General features: G+C 56.0%; 1 protein-coding gene across 7 annotated transcripts in view; it reads right to left on the bottom strand.

Moving 5' to 3' along the window:
* The window catches only part of CHD5 (chromodomain helicase DNA binding protein 5), a 93,024-nt gene extending 73,379 nt beyond the window's left edge, over nucleotides 1-19,645 (bottom strand). For 6 of the 7 annotated variants that reach the window (XM_075906315.1, XM_075906320.1, XM_075906319.1 and 3 more), the window contains exons 1-2: nucleotides 19,438-19,645; nucleotides 7,818-7,948 (exon numbers count right to left, since the gene is read on the bottom strand). In XM_075906315.1, coding sequence (XP_075762430.1) covers nucleotides 7,818-7,948; nucleotides 19,438-19,495 — 189 coding nt within the window. In that variant the 5' untranslated portion in view covers nucleotides 19,496-19,645. Of the gene's footprint in view, nucleotides 1-7,441; nucleotides 7,497-7,817; nucleotides 7,950-19,437 lie in introns of those variants that run through there. The other variant, XM_075906317.1, reaches the window with a different exon arrangement.
* Between the last annotated feature and the right edge of the window lie 2,752 nt (nucleotides 19,646-22,397).

Below are 22,397 nucleotides of genomic sequence, written 5' to 3' on the forward strand. Positions count from 1 at the left end.
CAGTCGCACGGCACTTCCACGTAGCCTTCGGGCAGGGCCCTACCAATCTCAGGACCCATTTTATTCACTATCAGGGTCACAGGATTTTTCGAAATCGAAATTCATTATTTCAGCTATTTAAATCTGAAACCATCCCAGTGCTGTGACTGCCCCGGGTCTGGACCCAGACCGGAGCTGGGGAGGGGGTCACAATGTAATTTAGGGTAGGCTGCGGTACCGTGGCCTTTACTTTGCGCTGCTGCCCGTGGCGGCATTGCCTTCGGAGCTGGAGAGCAGAGGCCGCTGGCCAGGAATCCAGCAACATCGCCAGCAGCAGCTCAGCAGGAAGGATGGCCTGGCCTGCTGTTGCCCCCCTTTAATTCTGCGATACTTCCTGCAGATCTGGGCACCCAGCCAACAGCCGCTGCTCTCCAGCCGCCCAGCTCTGAAGGCAGAGTGGAAGGAAGGCTGGTAACACTCCCTGAAACAACCTTGTGAGCCCGCCTGCAACTTTCTTTTGGGTCAGGGACCCCAGTTTGAGAAATGCTGGTCTCCTCTGGGCAATCTGTATAGATCAGGGTAAAAGCACCCCCCAAAAACAACCATTTGAGAGAGGCAGAGCACACTGCATGGTCCGTGATGCGTTTTTCATGGACATGAAGTTGGTAGAGCCCTATGGGTAATGAGTTGCAGAAACCTACCCAATCTCCAGTTGGGCAGGAAACACATCATGAGAAACGTGACAGCCCTTGGCATGAATCCCCCGCCTCGTCGCCAACCTCAGCAGAAAGGCCTCGATCGGACAAGTCACGAATTCCCGGAAAGTGGCCACTCCGTGGCAGAGCGGAGAAAGCCGTCTCCTTGCTGGGCTCAGTGGACTCAGTCCAGCACCTTTCCCAGCCATTAGAACAGCGGGTTCGAGATGAGCAAGGAAGCATTTCCCTACACAACCATCAGACTCCGGAAAACTTGCTCCCCTGGATCCAATCCTGGTGTCAGATCAGCACAAGCAGATACCTGCCCCAGTGCAGAGTCCAAACACAATCAGAGGGTTGTGTACGAACAGGAGGTGCTGCCCGTCTGACTCCGAGTGCAGGACGGGGCCCTCAATTGGCCTGCTAGTCAAACCCTAGTGGGGTCCCAATGCTTCCAAACATAGCTCGTTGCAAATCTCGAATGAGCGCGTGTGCAAACTCCAGCACAACTTATCCAGTGGGAGCACGCTCACAGGCATAGACACAAATGTATTAACAGGACACCCACAAAACAGACAACCTGTGAAGGGGGGGGAGTCGGACGATGCTGTCAAGGCCCGTGGGCAGTGCAGCTCCACATCCCTCTGTGCAACAGCTGCCTGGCACACGGCTCGCTATGTAAAACGACACTAGTCCCTTGAGGTGAGATGCGAGGGTTCCCTCTGAGCCTTGTCTCGTACGCCAGGGGCTTTCAAGCGACGGGCCAGGACCCAGCGCTGGGGTGGAATGTCGGGCCTGGGCAGAGCTGCCAGATGGTTTAACAAAAAATACTGAACACCCCCCCCACTCCAAAAAAAAACACACCAGGAAAAAATTCTGTTGAGCAAAAAAAAAAAGGAACTGACGGGGGCCAAAACAGTTGCAGTCCCTTTAATTCCCGGTACCAGTGTTAAAAAAAAAAGGTGCCGGTACACCAGGGGAAAAGTTGTTGCAAAAAACAAACAAACAAAAACCACCCCAGTTTGCCCTTTTAAGAGCAGAGTAGGCATTGCCCTTTTAAGGTGTCTGTTTTTAAGTCTGCCCGGGGCCCTCCATCCTCCCCCGCCCCGCCCCAGCCAGCCCGAGCTGCGCATGTTCTGGCAGACGCCCGAGCCAGGAAAAACAGAAAATCCCAGACATTTCACATGGCCGGTATTTTCTGAATTTTTTTTACTGGACGGAAGACCCAAATACCAGGCTGCCCGGTTCAATATGGGACACCTGGCAACCCTAGGCCTGGGTCTCGTTACTGCAGGGGAGCAGTGGGGGGGGGGGGGGTGCTAAGGCAGCCCTGCAGACTGCTCTGCACCCCAGAAGCGGCCGACAGCAGGCCCGGCTCCTAGGTGGGGGGGGATAGCGCACAGGGCTCCCCACACTGCCCCTGCTCCAAGCACTAGCTCCACACTCCCATTGGCTGGAAACCTGCTGCTGGGGGCAGCATGGTCTGTAATGCTAGAAGGGGCAAGAAGCTGCTTTAGCCCCCCTGCTGCACCACTGCCCAGCGGTGGGACATCATTCCTACCCATCCTGGCCAATAGCCATTGATGGACCTAGCCTCCATGCATGTATCTAGCTCTTTTTTGAACTCTGATGAAGTCCTGTCCTTCACAACATCCTCTAGCAAGGAGTTCCACAGATTGACTGTGTGCGGTGTGAAGAAATACTGCCTTGTGTTTGTTTTAAATCTGCTGCCTATTGATTTTATTTGGTGACCTCTAGTTCTTATGTTATGGGAACAAGTAAATAACTTCTTTATTAACTTTCCCCACACTGGTCATGATTTTATAGACCTCTGTCATATCCCCCCCCCCCTTAGTCTCCTCTTCTCGAAGCTGAAAAGTCCCAGCCTTTTTAATCTTGCTTCATACAGCACCTGTTCCAAATCCCTACTCATTTTTGTTGCCCTTTTCTGAAACTTTCCCAGTGCCAATGTATCTTTTTTGAGCTGAGGTGACTACATCTGTACTAGAGATGTAAGCAACTAGTAATTGACTATCCGATAAGCCTGGGCTTATCAGGTACTCGAGTCACTACTCAACTACTCACTCCCCCCTCCTCCTTGCTGCCTCTGTATCAGAGGCAGCAGGGGCGGGAAGCAGGATCCTGTGCTGGGGGGAGCCGGCTTAAAAGTACTATCTCCACAGTGTGAGGGGAGGCAGAGGTGGGACCTGGCAGGAGCCGGGACTGCTCAGTCCTGGCTCATGCAGGGTCTGGGAGCCACCCCTGCTGCAGCTCTGTAGTTTAAATGTTGTAGGAGTCAGACTTCCCGCGCCCGGCTCCTACTACATTTGAACTGCAGAGCCGCAGCGGGAGCCCTTAGCAACTAACCGTGTAGTCGATAAAAACAGTATCGCCTGTGAGTTGCGCTGGAAACGGGCGGCTGTCACTCAACAGCCTGTCGCCACCAAACCCTCAGAACCAGGCTGTTTTCTCCCCACAGCAATATGCAGGTTCCATTCCCAGGACGTCACTTTGCCTTCCCTCTTTCCCCCCGAGAGACACTGTCCCTCTGGAACCGCGGTGGGATATTATTTGTAATGGGGGGGGCACTCCAAGATTTTGGTAAGTGGTCAAGGGCCACACTTCTGTGGCGGGGGTGTGGGGTCTGGGGCGGAGGTTGGGTGTAGAAGACTGGGGTGCAGGCGGGAGCATGGGGTCTGAGAGGGAGTTTGGGTGAAGGACGGGGTTGTGACCTGGGTGCAGGGTCCAGGAGAGGTATGGGTGTGGGAGAGGGTTCTGTCCTGGGAGAGGGGTGCAGGGTCTGAGAAGGAGATGTGACCTGGGGGAGGTGAGGAGAGAGGATACAGAGGGTTTGGGCGGTGGCTGGGGCAGGTAGTTGGAGGGGCAAAGGGGCTGGGGTACAAGAGGCAGGCTCTGGCTGGGAGGCGCTTACCTAGGCAGCTCCCAGCCAGCAGCCCTGCAGGAACCTGAGACAAGGAGGGAGGGAGGAGGCTTCATTCACTGCCCCTGCAGCAGCAAAATTTCTCAGCCACTATTGGCCAGAAATTGGCCAATGGAAGCTCTGGGATTTTGCTAGAGGTGGGGACAGCACAAAACGTTTTCTCCTCCCTGCCCAGCTTGCAGAACAATTAGCAGCCAGATGTTTCAAGCAGCTGCAGTTGCTACGGACCCAGGGGTTGGTACACTGCATGCCAGGAGATTTCCTGTCTGCCACCAGGGACACATCCTGAACGAGGTGCTGCCCTGCAGTGGGTGTGTTGTGCCCGGCAAGAGGGATTTAATAGCCCGCTCAGGAGATTATCATAACACACGCGTCACATTGTAACACAATGTGCACTGCCCTGCCCCTGCTGCAGGGGGTCTGACAAATCCCTGTTTGTAATTCTTTACCTGGCTACCATCAGGCCCAAACTCGTGATTGCAAAAGCCACTTTGACAAAACCTCCATTTCCTATTGGTTCTGCCGCCTTGTAATGCCTCTCTCTGCGAGCTGCCAGGAGACGCCCTGTGCACGCTGACAGCTCTCTCCTGCTTGCCAGCTCGGTCTCAGGGACATGCGGTACAGGGCTCGGGGTTCAGACAGTGAAGGGAGAGTCACACACAAGTCCTGGATGAAGGGCTGGCAGTAACATTTATCACCCATCTTTCCGGCATGAAAAAACGCGTTGGAATGCACAGATTTTCAAAACTCTGGGGACGGGAACTAGAAAGTTTTAGAACAGTGAGTTCATGCCTGGTCTTTCATTCGATCATAGTCACATAACAAAGCATCGTCTTTGCTGAGAGAATTCACCATCCTGGCCCGACACCCGGGGTACGAATGTGCCAGGGAAGCTTTAAAATGTAGCCCTCCTGCCAACGGTCAGAGAGGGGGGAAAGCCTCTCTCCCCCCGCCTCCCCGCTCTCTGTATTCTCTGTTTGTGCCATTCTCTTCTTCGCAATCCTCCTGCACAGTGAAAGCCTTTAGGACACGAGCGAAACTCAACTCCTGGCGACCACGATCAGCGCCTACCCAAACGAGGCCCCTCCCCCGCTGCACCTGCCTCTGCAGCAAAAGGCAGCTTTGTGACATAGTGGGGGTACCTGGCTGGTTTCTATGCTGCTGGCTCTGGGGTAACCCCCACTGGCTGCCGTGGGGACCACGACCCAGCAAAACAGGATGAGTCACTATGCAAACGGGTATGGCCAGACACCCCCCATGGAGAGGAACAAAGGAAGGGGGGATGCTGCCCTGGCTGGGGGGCAGGGCTGGAAGAGGGTTAGTTAGTTGCTGTCTGGGAGATGGAGGAGAGCCTAGGGAAAGGGGCTGGAGTTTAGGGGCCCAGTCTCCCCCATCTCCAGGGGGCCTGAGGCATCCTAGCCCAGCTCTGTGACCAGAGTCCATCTGTGCTGTGCTGTATCCTGGAGAGGCAATAAACTTCCTCTATTCCACCGGCTGGTGCAGTCTGTTTGTGCCATTTCGGGGTGCAGGAGACGGGGACCCCCAACGCGCCATCACAAGCTTCCAAATGAGAAATTAATGAACCCCACCCCCCACCCCGGTGCGGCTCATTGGAGCAGGCGGCTCTGCTGCTCCTCGAATTCGCAATGCAGGGCTCGGGGTTTCGAACAGCAAAGGTCCCTGGGGCCTGGCAGGGGAGGGAGACCTTTCCACGAGCACGCGGAGGAGCAAGCGGTGAGCTTTGAGGGTTGGGGGGAGGCTAGAAGGCAGCTCGGGCCAAAGGCTCCCAGGTCCACTGCCAGGGCCGGCACCACCCCAGCAGCACCAAGCAGCCAGTACCCCCGTAGCCCAGGCTGAGCAGCCGCTTGGCATGGCCAGAGGAGGAAAGAGGCCAGCGTCCCCCGGGGAGTCGTGCCGCCCCGTGGCCCGAGGACGGAGCGCAGCCACAGCGCGGCTGGAAATGAGCTTTTTGCAACCTTGGCTCCTCCCCTCCCCACCTGCAAAAGAAGCCCTTCGCCAGGCCTGGGGAGCCACACGGCTTCCTGCACCCACCACGGGCCCCCTCTCGGGGCTGGCCCAGGCCTGGCAGGTTTGCAAATGCAAAGCCCCGGCTCCCGCCTTCGTCCCGCTGCGAACCGCTCCAGGGAAAGGGGGGCCCAGCGATGGCTCCAGGCCCAGCAATGGCTCTGGGGCAGAGCTGGCCTTCGGAAAGGGATCACCTTGGTGCCATTCCAGCGCCAGCCCCTTTCCCAGGGACTGAACGCACAGAGAGGGCTCCCCCCCCCCCCCCCCCCCCCCCGCCAGCCTGCTTGGATCCAGCTCTCCTTAGGGCCGTTTGCCTAACTCAGTCTGCCTGGACTTCCCCTGCGTAACTCAGCGCCCCCCCCGTACTCCCTTGGGTCAGCGGGCTGGCCAGGGAAATTGTCCCATCCAGAACATAAGAACATCCGTACTGGGTCAGACCAAAGGTCCATCTAGCCCAGTAGCCTGTCTGCCCACAGTGGTCAGCACCAGGTGCCCCAGAGAGGGTGGACCAAAGACAATGATCAAGCGATTTGTCTCCTGCCATCCCTCTCCAGCCTCTGACAAACAGAGGCCAGGGACACCATTTCTATCCCCTGGCTAATAGCCTTTTATGGACCTAATCTCCATGAAATTATCTAGCTTCTCTTTAAACTCTATTATAGTCCTAGCCTTCACAGCCTCCTCTGGCAAGGAGTTCCACAGGTTGACTACATGCTGTGTGAAGAAGAACTTTCTTTTATGAGTTTTAAACCTGCTCCCCATTAATTTAATTTGGTGTCCTCTAATTCTTCTATTTAGGGAACTAATAAATAACTTTTCTTTATCAGCCCTCTCCACACCACTCATGATTTTATAGACCTCTATCATATCCCCCCTCAGTCTCCTCTTTTCTAAACTGAAAAGTCCCAGTCGCTTTAGCCTCTCTTCATATGGGACCCGTTCCAAACCCCTAATCATTTTAGTTGCCCTTTTCTGAACCCTTTCCAAGGCCAAAACATCTTTTTGAGGTGAGGAGACCACATCTGTACACAGTATTCAAGATGTGGGCGTACCATAGTTTTATACAGGGGCAGTAAGATGTTCTGGGTCTTATTTTCTATCCCTTTCCTAATAATTCCTAGCATCCTATTTGCCTTTTTGACCGCCGCTGCACACTGTGTGGAAGTTTTCAGAGAACTGTCCACGATAACTCCAAGATCTTTCCTGATTTGTCGTAGCCAAATTAGCCCCCATCATACTGTACGTATAGTTGGGGTTATTTTTCCCGATGTGCATTACTTTACACTTATCCACATTACATTTCATTTGCCATTTTGTTGCCCAATCACTCAGTTTGGTGAGATCTTCTTGGAGTCCCTCACAGTCTGCTTCTGTCTTGACTATCCTAAACAGTTTGGGAACCCAGACACACACGGAACCCAGCAGCTTCACGCAAGGGCGCTATTCGGCAAAGGCCTCGCAGACGCCACCTGTCCGCCTCCCTGCCTCTCCAAGGCCCAATTCCTACTCGGCCAGCAAGTAGCACTGGGGGCAATTCTGTAACCAGGTGCCCCCCCTCTCACCTCTGCCCCTTACATCCCGCACTGGGAGACAAGCAGCACTAGCGGAGGAAGAATGTTTGTGATCTTAGTTCCCAGCCTTGGGCGTGTGGTTTAATCTACCCGAGGCTCTGGCACCAGACAGTCCAACCGCTGCTGGCCTGCTTCACGCCCGCCTCGGAGCATCACCCGCTCAGGACCCCTTCCTCATTAATACCCACCCCTCACACCTCACAGCCTGCTCCAAACACCAGAGAACTCACCGGCACAGGCTCTCACAAGCGGGCACATCCCATTCCCACTTCACCGCTGGAGGCGCTGAGAGAGAGAAATCAAGTGACTTGCCTAAGGCCAGAGTGAGTTGCTGTCAGAGCCCAGGCATGGACTCCTTGCTCCCAGCCCTACGTGCCAGTTCTCTGCATCGCTCAGCCTCTCCTGGCACTTAGGGGAGTGACCCCCAATCTGCAGCCTCTGCTGCGGCCTCCCCCACATCTGAGAAACGTTGCCCATCAGACGGGTTTCCCTGAGTGACATGCGCAGCTCTTATCCCTAGACTCCAACTGCTCCCCGAGGAAGAGCAGCAGCGTTACCCCACGCGCAGCAACTGCCTGCCAGCCGCACTTGAGAACGGGGCCTTACCTCTTTCTTCCTCCTCTTGACTTTAGCCGTCTTGTTTTCCTTCAGCTTTTTGGGTTTCTTTTTCTTCTGCGCAGGCACCTGCTCCTCCGGATAAAAGTCCTCCAGCCCTTCCAGCACCCCATCCTCCTCGTCTGGAGACAACACAAAGGAGGGGAAAGGGGGACGTTACACCACTGGGGAGGTTCCTGGACACACAAAGCACGGTGTTGTGTGTGGGCATGTGGAAGAGCAGCGGCCTCAGAAATCCCTACCTGGACACGGGGCTTCAGCAAGTTTCTGCTTATTGTCTGACTCGTGCCCAGCTGTTAATGCAGCCCCCCCCTCCCCCCCGGCACACTAGCATGAGTTACCTATCCGGCCAGCACTTAACTAGCTGCTGCTGCCTCGCAGAGATCCTCGAAAGACGAGTCTCAATCACCCAAAGGGTCAGCGCTCGTCTCCACCTTCGGGGACCCAGCTGCGTACGTCTCCCTGCCAATCCACGTGCTCACGTCCCTGGCACGCGAACGCAAGGGGCACGCGCTGCAGACGCCAAACCGGAGGGTGGGGTAAAAAACGGGTCCCCAGGCTTCTTTGCCAGTGCAGCTCGCCTGGGTTATTAGCACCTATCACAACAGCCCTTCGTATCACCGTCCCTATTCGTACGAAAGCAGCCACTTGGCTTCTGCTGCTCCCCCCGCCCCCAAGATCAGTTTGTGACACTTTGGGGATGACCGTGCTGCCTTCAATGGGGCGTAAGCACCAACCACCACGAGGGAGGCAAAAAGCTACTCGCCAGGGTCTGCAAACTGCTGGAGACAAGAAGTTGCTGGTTGGCTCCCAAGCGGCCTTTTGGAGCTAGATCCCGGCCGGGGCCACGGCCGGTAGCAGGCCAGCAGCAGCACTGGATGCTGATATTTCAGTGGGGATTCGGTAGCTGGGCCTGGGAAGTCAGCCTGCCAGAGAGAACCACGCCCGTTTCAGAGGAAGCCAGGGGAGTCTCCCCCGCAGCCCTGGGGGGCAGCTGGAAATCAGGGATCCGTGGAGTTTTGACTGGGCCAGGTTAAGAGCAAACCCAAATCAGGGAACTAACTTTCAATGCGTCTGTATGTTCTGAGGTGAATGGGTTTGCCAGGGCGCGGTGCAGCTGGGGAGACCAGAGCTGGACTCTCGCAGGCCATGCCCAGTCGCCCCCCCCCGCCCTGCCGCAGGGCACGTGGCCCTTAGGACGCTGATCTGCTTTCGCTGCGATGCCCGAGCGGAGACACAGCAGGGCTGGGGCTCTGCGGCCAGTCACTGACCAGGGGTTGCTCAGCCAGGGACAAGTCTCAGGTCCCAAGCGTTTGGCAGTGCCCGATGCCTTGGCTTCCATTGTCACAGGGCAGGGCCAGATGGATTCTAGCACATAGGAAGGAGCCCGTCTTGCAACACTGTGCGAGCAGACCTAGCGCTGGCCACCAGGGCAGTCCGGTGGGCGCATGCCTGGACCGGCAGACAGCTCTATGCTGCTGGGACGCACCGGCAGGACTTGAGCCCCCGGTGGATGGCTCAGCACGGTCATACATGGAGATATATACTATCTCATAGAGCTGGAAGGGGCCTTGAGAGGTCATCAAGTCCAGGCCCCTGTCCTCATGGTAGGACCAAGGACCATCCCAGACAGAGTTGTCCCAGATCCCTACATGGCCCCCTCGAGGGTTGAACTCACACCCCTGGGTTGAGCAGGCCAATGCTCAGACCACTGAGCAATCCCTCCCCCCAGGAAAGGATTTGTTCTCACCACACCCTGCCCCCCTCCCCCCCCCCCCCCCCCCGTGCTCAAGGGCAGGAATGCCAGGGAGGTGAGGGGCCTGGGTTTGGTCAGTAAGTCAGCATTGGGGCTGTCCTCCGTTATTTCTTCTCCACATCGGCGCAAGGAGCTCTCCCTTGGACACAGCCAGCCGGGACAGCCCGCCACAGCGTCTGGAGCCGGGTCTCCAACCTGCCGCACAGCTGGCCTGGAGGGGCATGACCCGGGAAGGCTCCTTGGATGGTGGGCGCAGCGTGAGAGGCAGAGGGGTCCCTAGTCCCGACACTAATCTCCCTTTGCATCAGCGGGGTTGGATACGTGCGAGATTGCTCCAGCAGTGGGCAGGAGGCAGTGGGCAGGGCCAGGCCCTGTTGGCTCCCGGGGAAGAGGAGCACAGTGATGCGGTATTGACGGAGGGTCAAGGGGAGCCCAGAATTGCCTTGGGGCAGCACAAAGAGCAGGCGCCAGCTCGGGCTAGAGAGAAGCATCTGCTCAAGACAGTTCTTGCAGGATTTACGCAGGGATCCAGGAAGTGGCCCAGGCTACACACGACGTAGCACTGGCTGGCCTCGCGCCATGATCCACGCTGGGGGAGATCCAGCCACCAAACACACAGGATTTGGCTTCCAAAGGGTCTGTTGCCTCGTGGATCGGAGGTGTTACTGGCAGGAGAGCAAGGCAGGGTGGGGGCTGCAGGGGAGGAAAGGGGATGAAGAATCATCTGCAGCACCGCTGGGAGAGGGACTTGTGGGTTCTCCTCCAGGCTCCCTACATGGGCTTGGGGCAAGTCATGGACCTGCACTTGTCCTCAGCCTCGTGTGGCCGTGGGAACTTCCTCCCCCCGGGGAGCTCAGGGCTGGCATTTGGAAAGGCTCCCAGAACATAAGAACTAGGAGTCACCAAATGACATGAATAGGCAGCAGGTTTAAAACAAACAAAAGGAAGTTTTTCTTCACTCAGCGCACCGTCAACCCGTGGAACTCCTTGCCAGAGGATGTGGTGAAGGATAGGATTTTAACAGGGTTCAAAAAAGAGCTAGATAGATTCCTGGAGGGTAGGTCCATCAATTAGCCAGGCTGGTAGGAATGGTGTCCTTAGCCTCTGTTTGTCAGAGGCTGGGAATGGGCGACAGGAGGGATCACGTGATGATTCCCTGTTCTGTTCACTCCTGGGTCACCTGGCGCTGGCCACTGTTGGCAGACTGACCACTGGGCTGGATGGACCTGTGGTCCGACCCCATGTGGCCGCTCTTAGGTTATGTTAGAAGATGCAGGGGAGCTGTGTATGGCTGTTACCGCACAGACGGGCTGGGCCATGCTCTGCAGAAGCCCACGGAGCCCCCCCCTGCGCCGAAGCACAGAGAGGGCAGGCGGTCTGAGTGCCCCAGTTCGCTGCCCATCGTCGCTGACTGGGGCTTGGAGGTAAGGAGGAAGCATTTAGGCTTTTCGTTGTTCACCTTTCCCTTTCGAAAGGGAGCCCGTTGACATGGAGTCAATAAATGCAAGCGCAAAAATAGGATGCTAGGAATTATTAAGAAAGGGATAGAAAATAAGACCCAGAATATCTTCCTGCCCCTGTATAAAACTATGGTACGCCCACATCTTGAATACTGTGTACAGATGTGGTCTCCTCACCTCAAAAAGATATTTTGGCCTTGGAAAGTGTTCAGAAAAGGGCAACTAAAATGAGTAGGGGTTTGGAACGGGTCCCATATGAGGAGAGGTTAAAGCGACTGGGACTTTTCAGTTTAGAAAAGAGGAGACTGAGGGAGGATAGGATAGAGGTCTATAAAATCATGAGTGGGGTGGAGAGAGCTGATAAAGAAAAGTTATTTATTAGTTCCCTAAATAGAAGAACTAGAGGACACCAAATGAAATTAATGGGGAGCAGGTTTAAAACTAATACAAGAAAGTTCTTCTTCACAGATCGTGTAGTCAACCTGTGGAACTCCTTGCCAGAGGAGGCTGTGAAGGCTAGGACTATAGTAGAGTTTCAAGAGAAGCTAGATAATTTCATGGAGGTTAGGTCCATAAAAGGCTATTAGCCAGGGGATAAAATGGTGTCCTTGGCCTCTGTTTGTCAGAGGCTGGAGAGAGATGGCAGGAGACAAATCCCTTGATCATTGTCTTCGGCCCACCCTCTCTGGGGCACCTGGTGCTGGCCACTGTCAATAGACAGGATACTGGGCTAGATGGACCTTTGGTCTGACCCAGTCCGGCCGTTCTTATGTAAAAACTAGTCTCTCTTCTGAGCACCTTCCTCCCCATCCCCCGCTGGCTGTAGGTTGAAACTGCATCCCAGTAGCCCTGCTGCAGGCTGGTTGCTCCTCCCCACAGGGCAGCGGCGGGGGCTGCAGTGAGTCGGCCCACCCCTGGCAGCCCCCCGGACTCCTGGAAGGGCACAGAGCTGGCTGCACGGAGCCAAGCGACGCGTCAGCCCAGAGCACGCTGGCGCGGCTGCTTTCATCCATCTGCTCCAGCCCCAGCCCGGCACAGAGGCTCGGCACTAATTGCAACGCACCCTTTTATTTCCCTGTCATCATTATCTTCCCAAACTTGACATTCGTACTAATGAGCCTTGGCATTTTGTCAAGCGGGCGCATCTCCTCCCGATCCCGCTCTGCGCTGCTCTCTCCTGCTTTCTTCTTGGCTTTCTGAACCCACATGGCGCTAACACCCCGCGCTCATTAGGCCGGACAGATTGTGTGTTCCACTTCCAAACGCAGCCGTTTAGACTGCGCCAAAGCAAGCGGCTTAGCGCCAGCCCCGGGCAACGTGGCAGACCATGGCCACAGCCAGGCGCTGCAAGCAACCCACGTCCCTTCCCCCGGGCAGGGCCAGACCACCGCTGAGTAGCACCAGCTCAGAGCGCGTGGCCTCTCCGGCCGGTGCACGAGGCTCGTTCGGCACTGCCTGGGGTTGTTCACAGTGTGCTGAGGCAGGGGAGGGGCTCTGTGTGGGGATGGGATTCAGCCCCCCGGACCCACGCCTCACAAGGGAGAACAGGGCAGAGGTCACCAGCCGGAACAGGTTGCTTCTCTGTACACTGGGACTCTCTTGTGCAGCAAGAGCCTCGCTCCGGAAGGCCCCCAGATGTTCCATGACCAGAGAGTCCCAGGGCAGGGCTGGCGGCTGGGCATGACCCAGCCGGGCTGCCTGGTTTAGCAGTGAAGGGGGTGGAGGAACCAGGGGCAGCGTGGCTGGTGGCAGCAGGGGGAAAAGCCCGAGAGGCCGGTGGCCAGTCCAGAGGGCTAGTACCGGAGAGGGGGGAAGCTAGTACCAGGGGGGCCAGATATGAGCTCCCCAGGTCCAGCAAAATCCCTCCTCCAGGACCAGCCAGGTCCCAAGGGTGCCAAGGGACCAAGTAGTGAGTCCTGGAACCTCTGCCGGGATACCGACAGGTCTGGCCGGGGGGCTAATCGGGGCTGGCACTTCAGCTGCCCCCTCCCCCCGCTGCTTTGCTGCTCCTGCCCCTGCCTTGGAGCTGCCCCTTGGAAGCCTCCTGATTGCTACGCAGTGGGGGGCGGTAAAGGAGGGGAACACTGTCAGGGTGACCCCTCCCACCATCGCTGTGAGCAGGGTGGGGCCCCGGGGAAGGGGCGAGAAAGGAGGCGGGGCCCCAGAGAAGGGGCAGGGCAAGGGTATTTGGGTCTGAGGTAAACCCTGGTAAATCCTGGATTGATTTACATTCGAACAGTGACCGTGTGCCCCCGCGACTGGCGCGCCCCGCTTTGAAGGGTCAAGAGGCTCCGCGGGAAGCACCCCAACCTAGGCTGGGCTTTTCCCACAGCCCTCTGTGCTCTGTCCCAGGGTTTGGCTCCTAGGGAGCAGGCTGGGGAACAAATCCAGGCCCGGCGCCCCCGCTCGTCAGTGCACGTCCAGCAGGCTGGGCCCCATGCTGCCTCCTCCCCCTCCGCTCTGCCGGATCCCCAAATGCTCGGCAGGCTGTGCCCGCAAGGAGCCCTTCCCCCCACGTCCAGAATACGCGGCTCCGCAGGGCGAATTGATTCTCCAGCAGCGATCCACTGCTGGGAGGGGGCGGCAGTCGTTCCACGCCGCTTGCTGGGCAGGCCGCTGCATTTCACAGCCTTCTGCAGACATACGATGCGATGGGGCTTCAGCCGGGCTTCCCATCTCCCCTCAGCCATTAGCAGCCCAGCCCCTGCTGTGTTCCAGGGCCCTGGTTCAGAGGGAAGTGAAGCCAGCTACCGAATCACCAGCACCACTTCCTGCAATAGCTGGTTTTCCATCCGCCGTCCCAGGACTGACCACACCCAGCCACGCGCCGCTTCAAGAGATATGCTCAAAGCTGAACAACTCTCGCATTTCTGGAGACCTTGCGTACGGCCAACAGGCGGAATCAAACCTGGGACCTCCAGAGCTTCATGCATGAGCTTCTACCACACAAGCGACAAGCGACGGCTGTAGAGCAGACTCATTACTCTCGCTGCAAGTGGCGCCAGGAGGCATGTGGGTTACACTTGCTCCGGTGCAGAGGCTGAGCAAATGCCACCAGGGGCGATGGCTTTGCCAGACAGAGAGATACCTTGTGTCACACCTGAGCCGCCTGGACAGGCTGTCAGCAGGACCATGGGCTGCCTGTGAAGCCAGAAGGTGAGAAATCCCTGATTTGCGAGATCTGCAAACACTGAGCCTTTCCCTGGCTCTCCTGGGAGCTGCCCCTCTTGCTCCAGGCACATGGGAACCGGAGCCACCAGCTGCTTTGGAAGGCATTGGTGCTAACTCCCAGCTGCCCAGCGGGGCTCACGGGCCTGAAGAGACGGTAGCGCTACTGACGAGAAGCAGAGTGACCGTGCTAACGAGGGGTGCGACTTTCACCGAATCCAACCCGGAGACTGAGGCCCGTGGACAGAGTCGTGTTGTGCTCAGCAAGGAGACCAGCGTGCACCACGTTTGGGTTCAAAGTCGACCCGTTCATGCCACACTCCCGGGCACCCGCCCAGCAGCTCCCGGTGACTCAGCCCGAAGGAAAACAAGCCCCCCGGGGACCCTGCTGAGCGCATGGAGAACGCGCACGTCACACGCTGCTGCATGGGGTTCTAACGCTCAGCACAGTGGCCTGCCACCCTCGCGCTGGAGTCACGAAGCTCAGAGCAGCTGGGGCAGTTCAAAGGGAACCCCCTGCCTGCCCGGTCTCCCTGCTCTTCAGTGGCTCTAAACTCCCTGGAGCATGAGCAGAGCCCAGAGTTCAGGCATTTCAGCATCCAGGTCTCTCCCCTGCTCACGCACAATCTGCCCCCAAACATGTGCAAGGTCAGCAAGTGCCTGGCGCCGCCGCACAAGCGCCCTGCAGAGACTTCACCCGACAAACGTGCCTTTATTTGTCTTGCTTCTTGCCGAAAACCAGCCCCTCCCTTGTGGGCAGGGCATCTTCATATTACAGGAGCAGCCTCCTCGCTCCTGTGAGTTCTCCCACCTGCTCGAGGATGCCCCTGTGCCGGACTAGGTATAACTGACCAGAATGGAAAGATCAAACGTTGAGCGGGTCACTCCTTAGTCCAGAGGCATCTGCTCCAGTCACAGGCAGCTGCAGCATCAGAGCTCTCAGGAAACGGCAGCTCCAGCCAAAGGTCTGGGCAGGGAGAAGCCAGGCAGGTGCAGAGAGAGGGCTGGGAAGGAGCCTAGCTAGGGAACACCTCTTGGAAAATGGGCTCTTCAGACAAGCGGGGGAAAGAATCACATGATCCCACAGCTGAAGTGAGACAAATTCTGGCTGGGAAGAAGCCACACGGGTTTCACAGGAAGGGTAATTGACCATGGGAGCAGCTGACCAAGGGTCGAGGGGGATTCTTCATCCCTGGCCATTTTTCATGGGATCTTTCAAGCTCTGCTCAAGGGATTCTCGCGGGAAGTTCTCTGGCCCGTGTTATGCCGGAGGGGACACTAACTGATCACAGTGGTCCCTTCTGGCCTTGCAATCTGTGGGTCTGGGAGATCTATGGATGGGAAGCCAGGAATTTCCACAAGTTAGACACACGGCTGTTTTCACTGAACGGACAGAAACGTGAAACTGCTCAGGTGTTCCATGAGGGCCCTAAGAAAAACTACCCTCGGGACCTGCTCCTCCTCGCCCGACTCACCTCACCAGAACACCCCCTTCCAGGCAACCGGCTGTTAGAATCCAGCTGCCCTAAGCTGGCACAAAATGCCCTGGACTGAGGGAGATGCAAGCACTGAGGTTAAGTTAAGACAAACTCAACCAGCATTAACTTAGGTGTGATTCTCCAGCTTGAAAAGCAGTGGGTATCTCACAGAATGAGAAACAATTTGGCATTTTCTCTCCTGGGAACTTTGTATTTGTTCTCTCTTCGCGTTTTCCATAACTTCAAAGCAGAGCGATCGCCACCAAAAGTGCGCGCTTTGGAATCTGCGTATGGGAAACTGGCTAATTTGCAAAATGTGAAACGCGTCCATGTAAAGAACAATCAGTAAATGTCATTCTGCATGCGGAGATGATCAGTGACAGGCAGAGAGCGGCGGCAGTGGTAATAGATCCTGCAGGTGAACTTGAGATGCACTAATAGCGGTAACAGGAAACAGCTGGACCCGAGGCATTTTATGTAGTTGATGTTCCTCTACCACACTCCTGTCTCTCTCCAGCACATGCAAGGTCACACTCCCGTCTTTCCAGAGCTGTAGCGCGGGCCCTCATCATCCCCCTGATTGCACTCCCGTCAGGTGCAGTAAAAGGGTCAAAACTGGGAAGATTTTAATAATCTCCTCCAGAGTCATTTCTGGGAAGGATGGAAGAAGAACAGAACCGGTCTCGACACTGATGGGGAGGCATCCATCTGCCAGGCATGAAGAATTCTCCGTGCTTTGGAGAACTAAGGACAGGCTGGAGATGAATAGCAGCGCACCTCATACAGATGAGTCTTTCCCTCCAGCCCTTATGTTTTAAATGAAACACATTTGAGCTGGGCTTGTGGAAGCTCAGTCCCGTAGCGATGACAGTCCTTGGGTTACTGGCACCAGGTACCTGACTACTGCCTTCCCGCTGCAATTGCTGGATTATCAGGCCTGTCAGAATTAGCATGATCAGCCCCTATTTTCCAGGAAATCCGATTCTCTCCGATAGCATTGCTCGCCGTTAAATGGGTGTGCTCGGGCTTTCCGCTCAGGAGAATGTCCACTTTAGCAATGTAAGAAAACGAGCGGCACTGCATGGACCCCGCTCGCCATGGGTAGAATCCACCCTTGTGCAGAAGGCAGCACGGTGAGATTTGTGTGACCCTGGTGAGGATTCCCTGCAGAGTGGTAAATCTGGCCCTGTTGGCATAAACAAGCACAACTCCACTGGCTTGGGTGGATTTTTAGCCATTTTGTGCTTGCATGAATTTGGCCAATGTGGCTACGTTAACAGATGCAATACGAGTGTTTTAGTTTGTGGATGTAGCTTTGGTGCATAATACATCAGCCTCTATGTACATGTAGACACTTTTTCCTTAAAAACCCCAACACTGAAAAAACCAAGAACTACACACCCAGAGTGAGCAAGGTAATTCTGTGCAGTTCTGCAGGAAGATGTCACACATAAGGAATTCCCAATGAAGACCATACATATCTCCTGACCTGCCTGGATCTTGCCCCTGAGGCTCAGGGCTTCCTCCCCCAGCATTGGGGAACCCGCGCTGGCGCTCCAGCCTCTCTGTCTCCCCACTGTGGGGTTGGAGCACACAAAGCTGCCAGCCTGGGCCCCCTCAGCTCTGGTGTGCGTTGGGAATGTGGGGAAAGTCTTTCTGCTTTTTTTTTTTTTTTTTTTTTTTGCTTCTCACTCGTGTGTGGCCCCAACTGATTTCTCTGTGGGGCCCCTAACCCAAAAAAGGTTCCCACCCCTGCTCTAGGCACGTTAGCCCATATTCATGCAGAGTTAAACTGAAGACATTAGCCCCAAGCAGGCATGTGTACAGGAATACATATCTGGCCACTTTCAGAGGGGTACTTTCTGTGCACACACCCCACACCGAGAGGAGCTGCCCCCCCACTGTCCCATCCGGGAAGCTGGCTCTCCCTCCCTCCACAACCCAGGGCCGGCGGAGCTTTCGTTTCCTGCCCCAGCCTTGGGCGCTCCCTCGCCCTAGCCCAGCCCCAGAGGAATTCTGGACCCTGCTGACCTGGGAGGGCCTGGCTCCCTGCTGGCCCCCCTCTGTCTAGCCAAGAGCTAGGCAGATTCCTCCTATGTCTGTGTCCCAACTACAGAATCCATCTCTCTGTGCTCAGCTATCGGTCTTACAATGAATAAGCCTCCCTGTGTAAGCCAGGCCTTTAGCTAACCGATTCCCTGCCCTCGCCTCCTGACAAATGCTGTGTCAGCTCTGTTCCATTGACAGCCCTGACATCTTACCCAGCCCCCCTGAATCCTACCCTGGACCTTGCTGGCCCAGCCCAAGAAAGACTCTGTCTTAGCAAGCTCCTGAAACGCCTGCTAGTGCAGCAGCTGCTTTTTACCCAGAAGATATGCAGCACGCCTGTCAGCAGAGCAGGTGGGTGTCAGAGGTGGCAGGCACAGCCAGGTAAAGTGGGTTAAGTAGGAAAAACAAACCAGGTAAACAAAAGTCTTTCAGCTGCTGTTCAACAAACCAGGTTTGGGCTCAACTGAAATGAGTCTGTTGGCCTGAATGCCCCAGCACAGCTGTAGACCCCAGGATACAGACCAACCTCAAGAAAAACAAAGGGAGGTAAAAGTGATACAAGAATCACAGATAAACCACCAGTGGAGAGAATGAGGGAGGTAAACCTACAAAGGCTGGGAAAGAGGACAGAGGAGACACCAGAACCGCCCGTTAACCCCTTCCAGGTCACTGCAAATGTAAGGAAAAGAGGAAGAAAGGAAAGTTTAGACTAGGCACCCAAGAAACATTCAGAGAGTCTAGGCAGAGAGAGCCGGGGGGTGGTGAGCTGTAGGCAGAGTCACCACCCCTGTCAAAGAACGGGGCCAAAAAGTCTACAGTAGGGAAGATGTAGAAACGGAGTCAGCCCGGAACAGGAACCAGGCCAGACAGCCCCTTGCCACACCCCATGTGGACAGGGCACAAAGTAGGGAGGTAGCATCCCGGTTCATCAGTTAACCAGTGACATGTTGGGCCCACCTAATCTTTAACTGGTTGGCTGATGAAGCGGAGGCAGGGTTACCAGTTAACCAGCACCAATACACATCATCCATTCAAGTCCCGGTTAACCTTTCCCATCCCTGGTAGGTAGCCAGCTACCACCTGGCTTAGCTCTAACAAGTGGGGTCAGTTTCTCTCCAGTAGAAAAAGGACCAAGAGAGGAAGGAAGGAAGGAGCAGTCCAAGGCAGCCAGGCGGTTTCAGCCAGTTCCTTAGGCCTTGGGCTACTCACCCCAGGCAGGGCTGTTAGGCAGCGGGGGAGGAGAGCAGAAGTCACAGATCTTCAAAGGCGCTGAGCTCCCGCAGCTCCCGTAGAGTGATGCTGCTGGGGAGGGGGATCAGCACCTCCGAAAACCCGCCTCTAGCGCTTGGCACCCCCCTCGCCCGCTCCGGGCTGCCTGGGCAGAGGGGCAGGGCGCTGGGGGGGAGGCTCCCCGCCCCGCTGCATGCTCCCAAGGGGGGCCCATCAGGGGGGCCCCGGCCCAGCCCCCCGCCTGCAGGCGAGCCTCAGAAAGCAGCTGCCCACGGAGCCACATCGCCTGGGCTCCGTCCCTCCCGGGCAGAGGGGCAGGTGCCTGGACCCGCGCTCCGCGGCAAGGCAGAGTCCTCGGCAGCCCCGAGCTCCCGCAGCCCCCCGCCCCGGGGCTCGGCGCCCGCCTCCCATCCCCACCCCGGCCCTGCCCGCGCGGCGCCCATCACCGCAGCCTCCTGCCCGCCGCCTACCGGACATGTCCTCCTCGTTCTCCGTCTCGTCCCGCGGCTCCCCCGCCGGCCCCCGCATGCCCGCGGGCTCCCACCTGCCGGGCGCGGGCTGCGCGGCGCAGGGTGAGGCTGCTCCGCGCGAAGATGGCTGCGGCGGCCCCGGGTCTTTTTTTTTTTTTTCCTTTTTTTTTTTCTTTTTTTTTTTTTTTTTAAGGAGGGCTCTCCCTCTCCCTCTCCCTCTGCCCGCCCCCGCCCCCGCGCTCCTCCCGCCCCCGCCCCCGCGCCGGCCCCGCCAGCCCGCAGCGCGCAGGAGGGAGACACGCACCCAGCCCCCCCTCCCCGGGATTACACATGCCCACATTGTGACGTCCAGTCTGGTTGCCCCGGCAACCGCATCCCATCGTTTGGGCACCCGTCCTTCGCGGGGTGCGGGGGGCAGGCTGGGCGCTCGCTGCACGCCAGGGGCGGGGGGGGCAGGCGTGGCAAGCACCCTCACCCAAGGCTGCAGCTGGGGGGGTAGTCTGCTTATCCAGGGCTTTGTCTGCGAGAGGCACCCCCCCCCCACGCCCATCCCCCGTTTCCACATCACACCCCTGGCACAGTACACTCCTGACACTGGACATCACGCCCGGCCACTGCACCGCTGGCAGGGCTCCTGTGCCCAGGGGCGAGGCTGGCTGGGAAGGGGACAGGCAACACAGCTGCATCCCAGCCAGATCTGACCCTCCAGATCCTGAATGCTTAGCCTCCCCTAGCACCTGGCTAGCAGCCCAGGGTGGATGCAGGGAAAAGTCAGGGACAGGGCCCAGCTAAGCACCTGCAGAGTTCCCTGCTTCCAAGAACCAGCAGCAGCCAGTAAGCTCTTCGGGGCTCCTTCCATCCCCTAGGGCAGCCTGTGCTGTTCCCTTTCATTATCAGGACGCAGCCTGGAAGGGAAGCCCCCACAGCTGGATTCCTCCTGGCCAGAGACCCTGCCTTGTGGACCCATACATGCCTACCAGGCCCAAAGGAAAGGAGACAGCTTGGCTACTGACCTCACAGAGCACCCCTAAGATATTATCCTGGAGGGCTGGGCAGGGGGTGCTTAAGCCATGAGCCCCCATGGGAAACTGAAGGCAATAGCCAGAAAAGCCCTAGCCGGAGCCCAGCCTCTGACATTGGCCCACTGGCTCATTTCTTAGCTTTATAAACAACATCTGCATTTCTGAATAATTCACTCAAAGCGCTTAGGTAACACTAGTCCTAATCCACTGACCTGCTGGCCGTGGGGCATGACCTCCCTCATCCCACCAGCCAAAAGCATGATTTAATATGGCGCATCTTTTGTTCTTCATCTTTTGTTGCGCTCATCTTTTGTTCCTATGTGGTGGCTGTTTTAAAACAAATTGTACATTTTGTTACTGTGTAGGACCTGCAGCCTAGCTTCTTTTCAGTGTCATAACATATTACTCCTGGTTCAAATGAATAAAGTCACAAAGCTTTGCAGGAAAAGGACACAGCAACTCAAACTTTTGCATCAAATTCAGCAAGAGAAAGTTGAAAAAGCCTAGTTAAGAAGTGAGCATTCTGTTGAAATGACTCCCACATCCTATTTATTAAAAGAGACCGGGCACATCTGATCGCTGCCTTTACATGATATTTTTATTCTTCCTTTTCTTTGAAAGGATTAGCCACAGCTTAAAAAAACCCCGAACACGGGAATACTCCAGGTTTCTAAATACAAGCCCCTGCATCCCTCTGCATTACTATTCGGCGAAAGGACTGAGGCTAGGCTGTCTGTGCCTGCGTATCTCTAAGCTCTAGAACCCATCTGGTTGCTGGCACCGGAGCATCACGGAGGAGGGAAGGTGCCTGTATAGCTAGAGACACTAGTTTTTGCATTATCAGAAGCCCTGGATCCAGATTCCCTGTTCACACAAATCAGAACATGCCTCCCTCCCCCTTTTCACTGCTGCTCAAGCGAAGCCTAAAACTAGAGACGCTGAGATGATGCAGACCAGAACTGACCGTCAAATTTGGGCAAAGTTTGCAGATTGCCAACTAATACGGCTGGCTGTAACCTGGGCCATTTTCACACACACCAAAGAACTAAGGAAAAGGTCTGCCCAGATGGAAGACTAATGTTAAACCAAACCAATCACCGTAGCCCTGCTAGGAAGTTTCCCCCACATGTACTTCTACCCTAGTGCATAGTGGACCCATTTTTAACGGTCAACACAGAGGAAGTCTAACAACAAACTCATTAAAAAGTTCTTACATTTATTTTGACTGAGTTCAAGCTTTCAGCAAAACCAACAATTCAGGAAAAAATGTGGAAACTGCTCTGGACAAATCAAATGGGGGAGAAAGCCTCAGTTAGCCCTATTCAAGCCCCATATGTTCAGGGCATGAAAATGACTTGCTATGTTGTCCTGGGTGAGCACTAAAAGCGCCATGACTGAATATAGTGAGTCACCTGCATGACCTTCCAAGATGGCGACTGCAATGGGCTGCCACTGAAGAGGCAGCTGGTGCAGAGCTCAGCCATTTCCCTCCAAAGCAGAAGGTCAAACATTGCATCTGTGCTTCTCGGCACGCGCTCCATTCCCATTGCGTTCCTGGCTGTCGGTGACGGTGTTAGGCCCAAAAGTGAAAGGTTTTGTCTACATTAGAAAAGCTGCACCAGTCTAACGAGATACATTTAAAATCCACTTGGTTTGGCTCATGCCACTTTATAGACAAGTCCTAACCCTAAGACGATTAGGACTGCTGGATCCAGTGCTGATCATCTCTGACCTTCATTGTCCTGGCAAACTAGCAGGCCGATCACAGCTGCGAAACACTTCACTGGCATCCCAACAAAGGCCACCGTTTGCAAGTTTCAGGACACATTACAAAACGTGCGTTTCTGAAGACTTTGTCATGAACCTGACCAGATGGCTCTTCGTTAGTAATACATAAAATAAGGTTAAAATCCTCTTTTTTGAAGGGGGAGGCGTTGT

The sequence above is a fragment of the Pelodiscus sinensis genome, chromosome 23, assembly GCF_049634645.1.
Source record: "Pelodiscus sinensis isolate JC-2024 chromosome 23, ASM4963464v1, whole genome shotgun sequence".
NCBI lineage: Eukaryota > Metazoa > Chordata > Testudines > Trionychidae > Pelodiscus > Pelodiscus sinensis.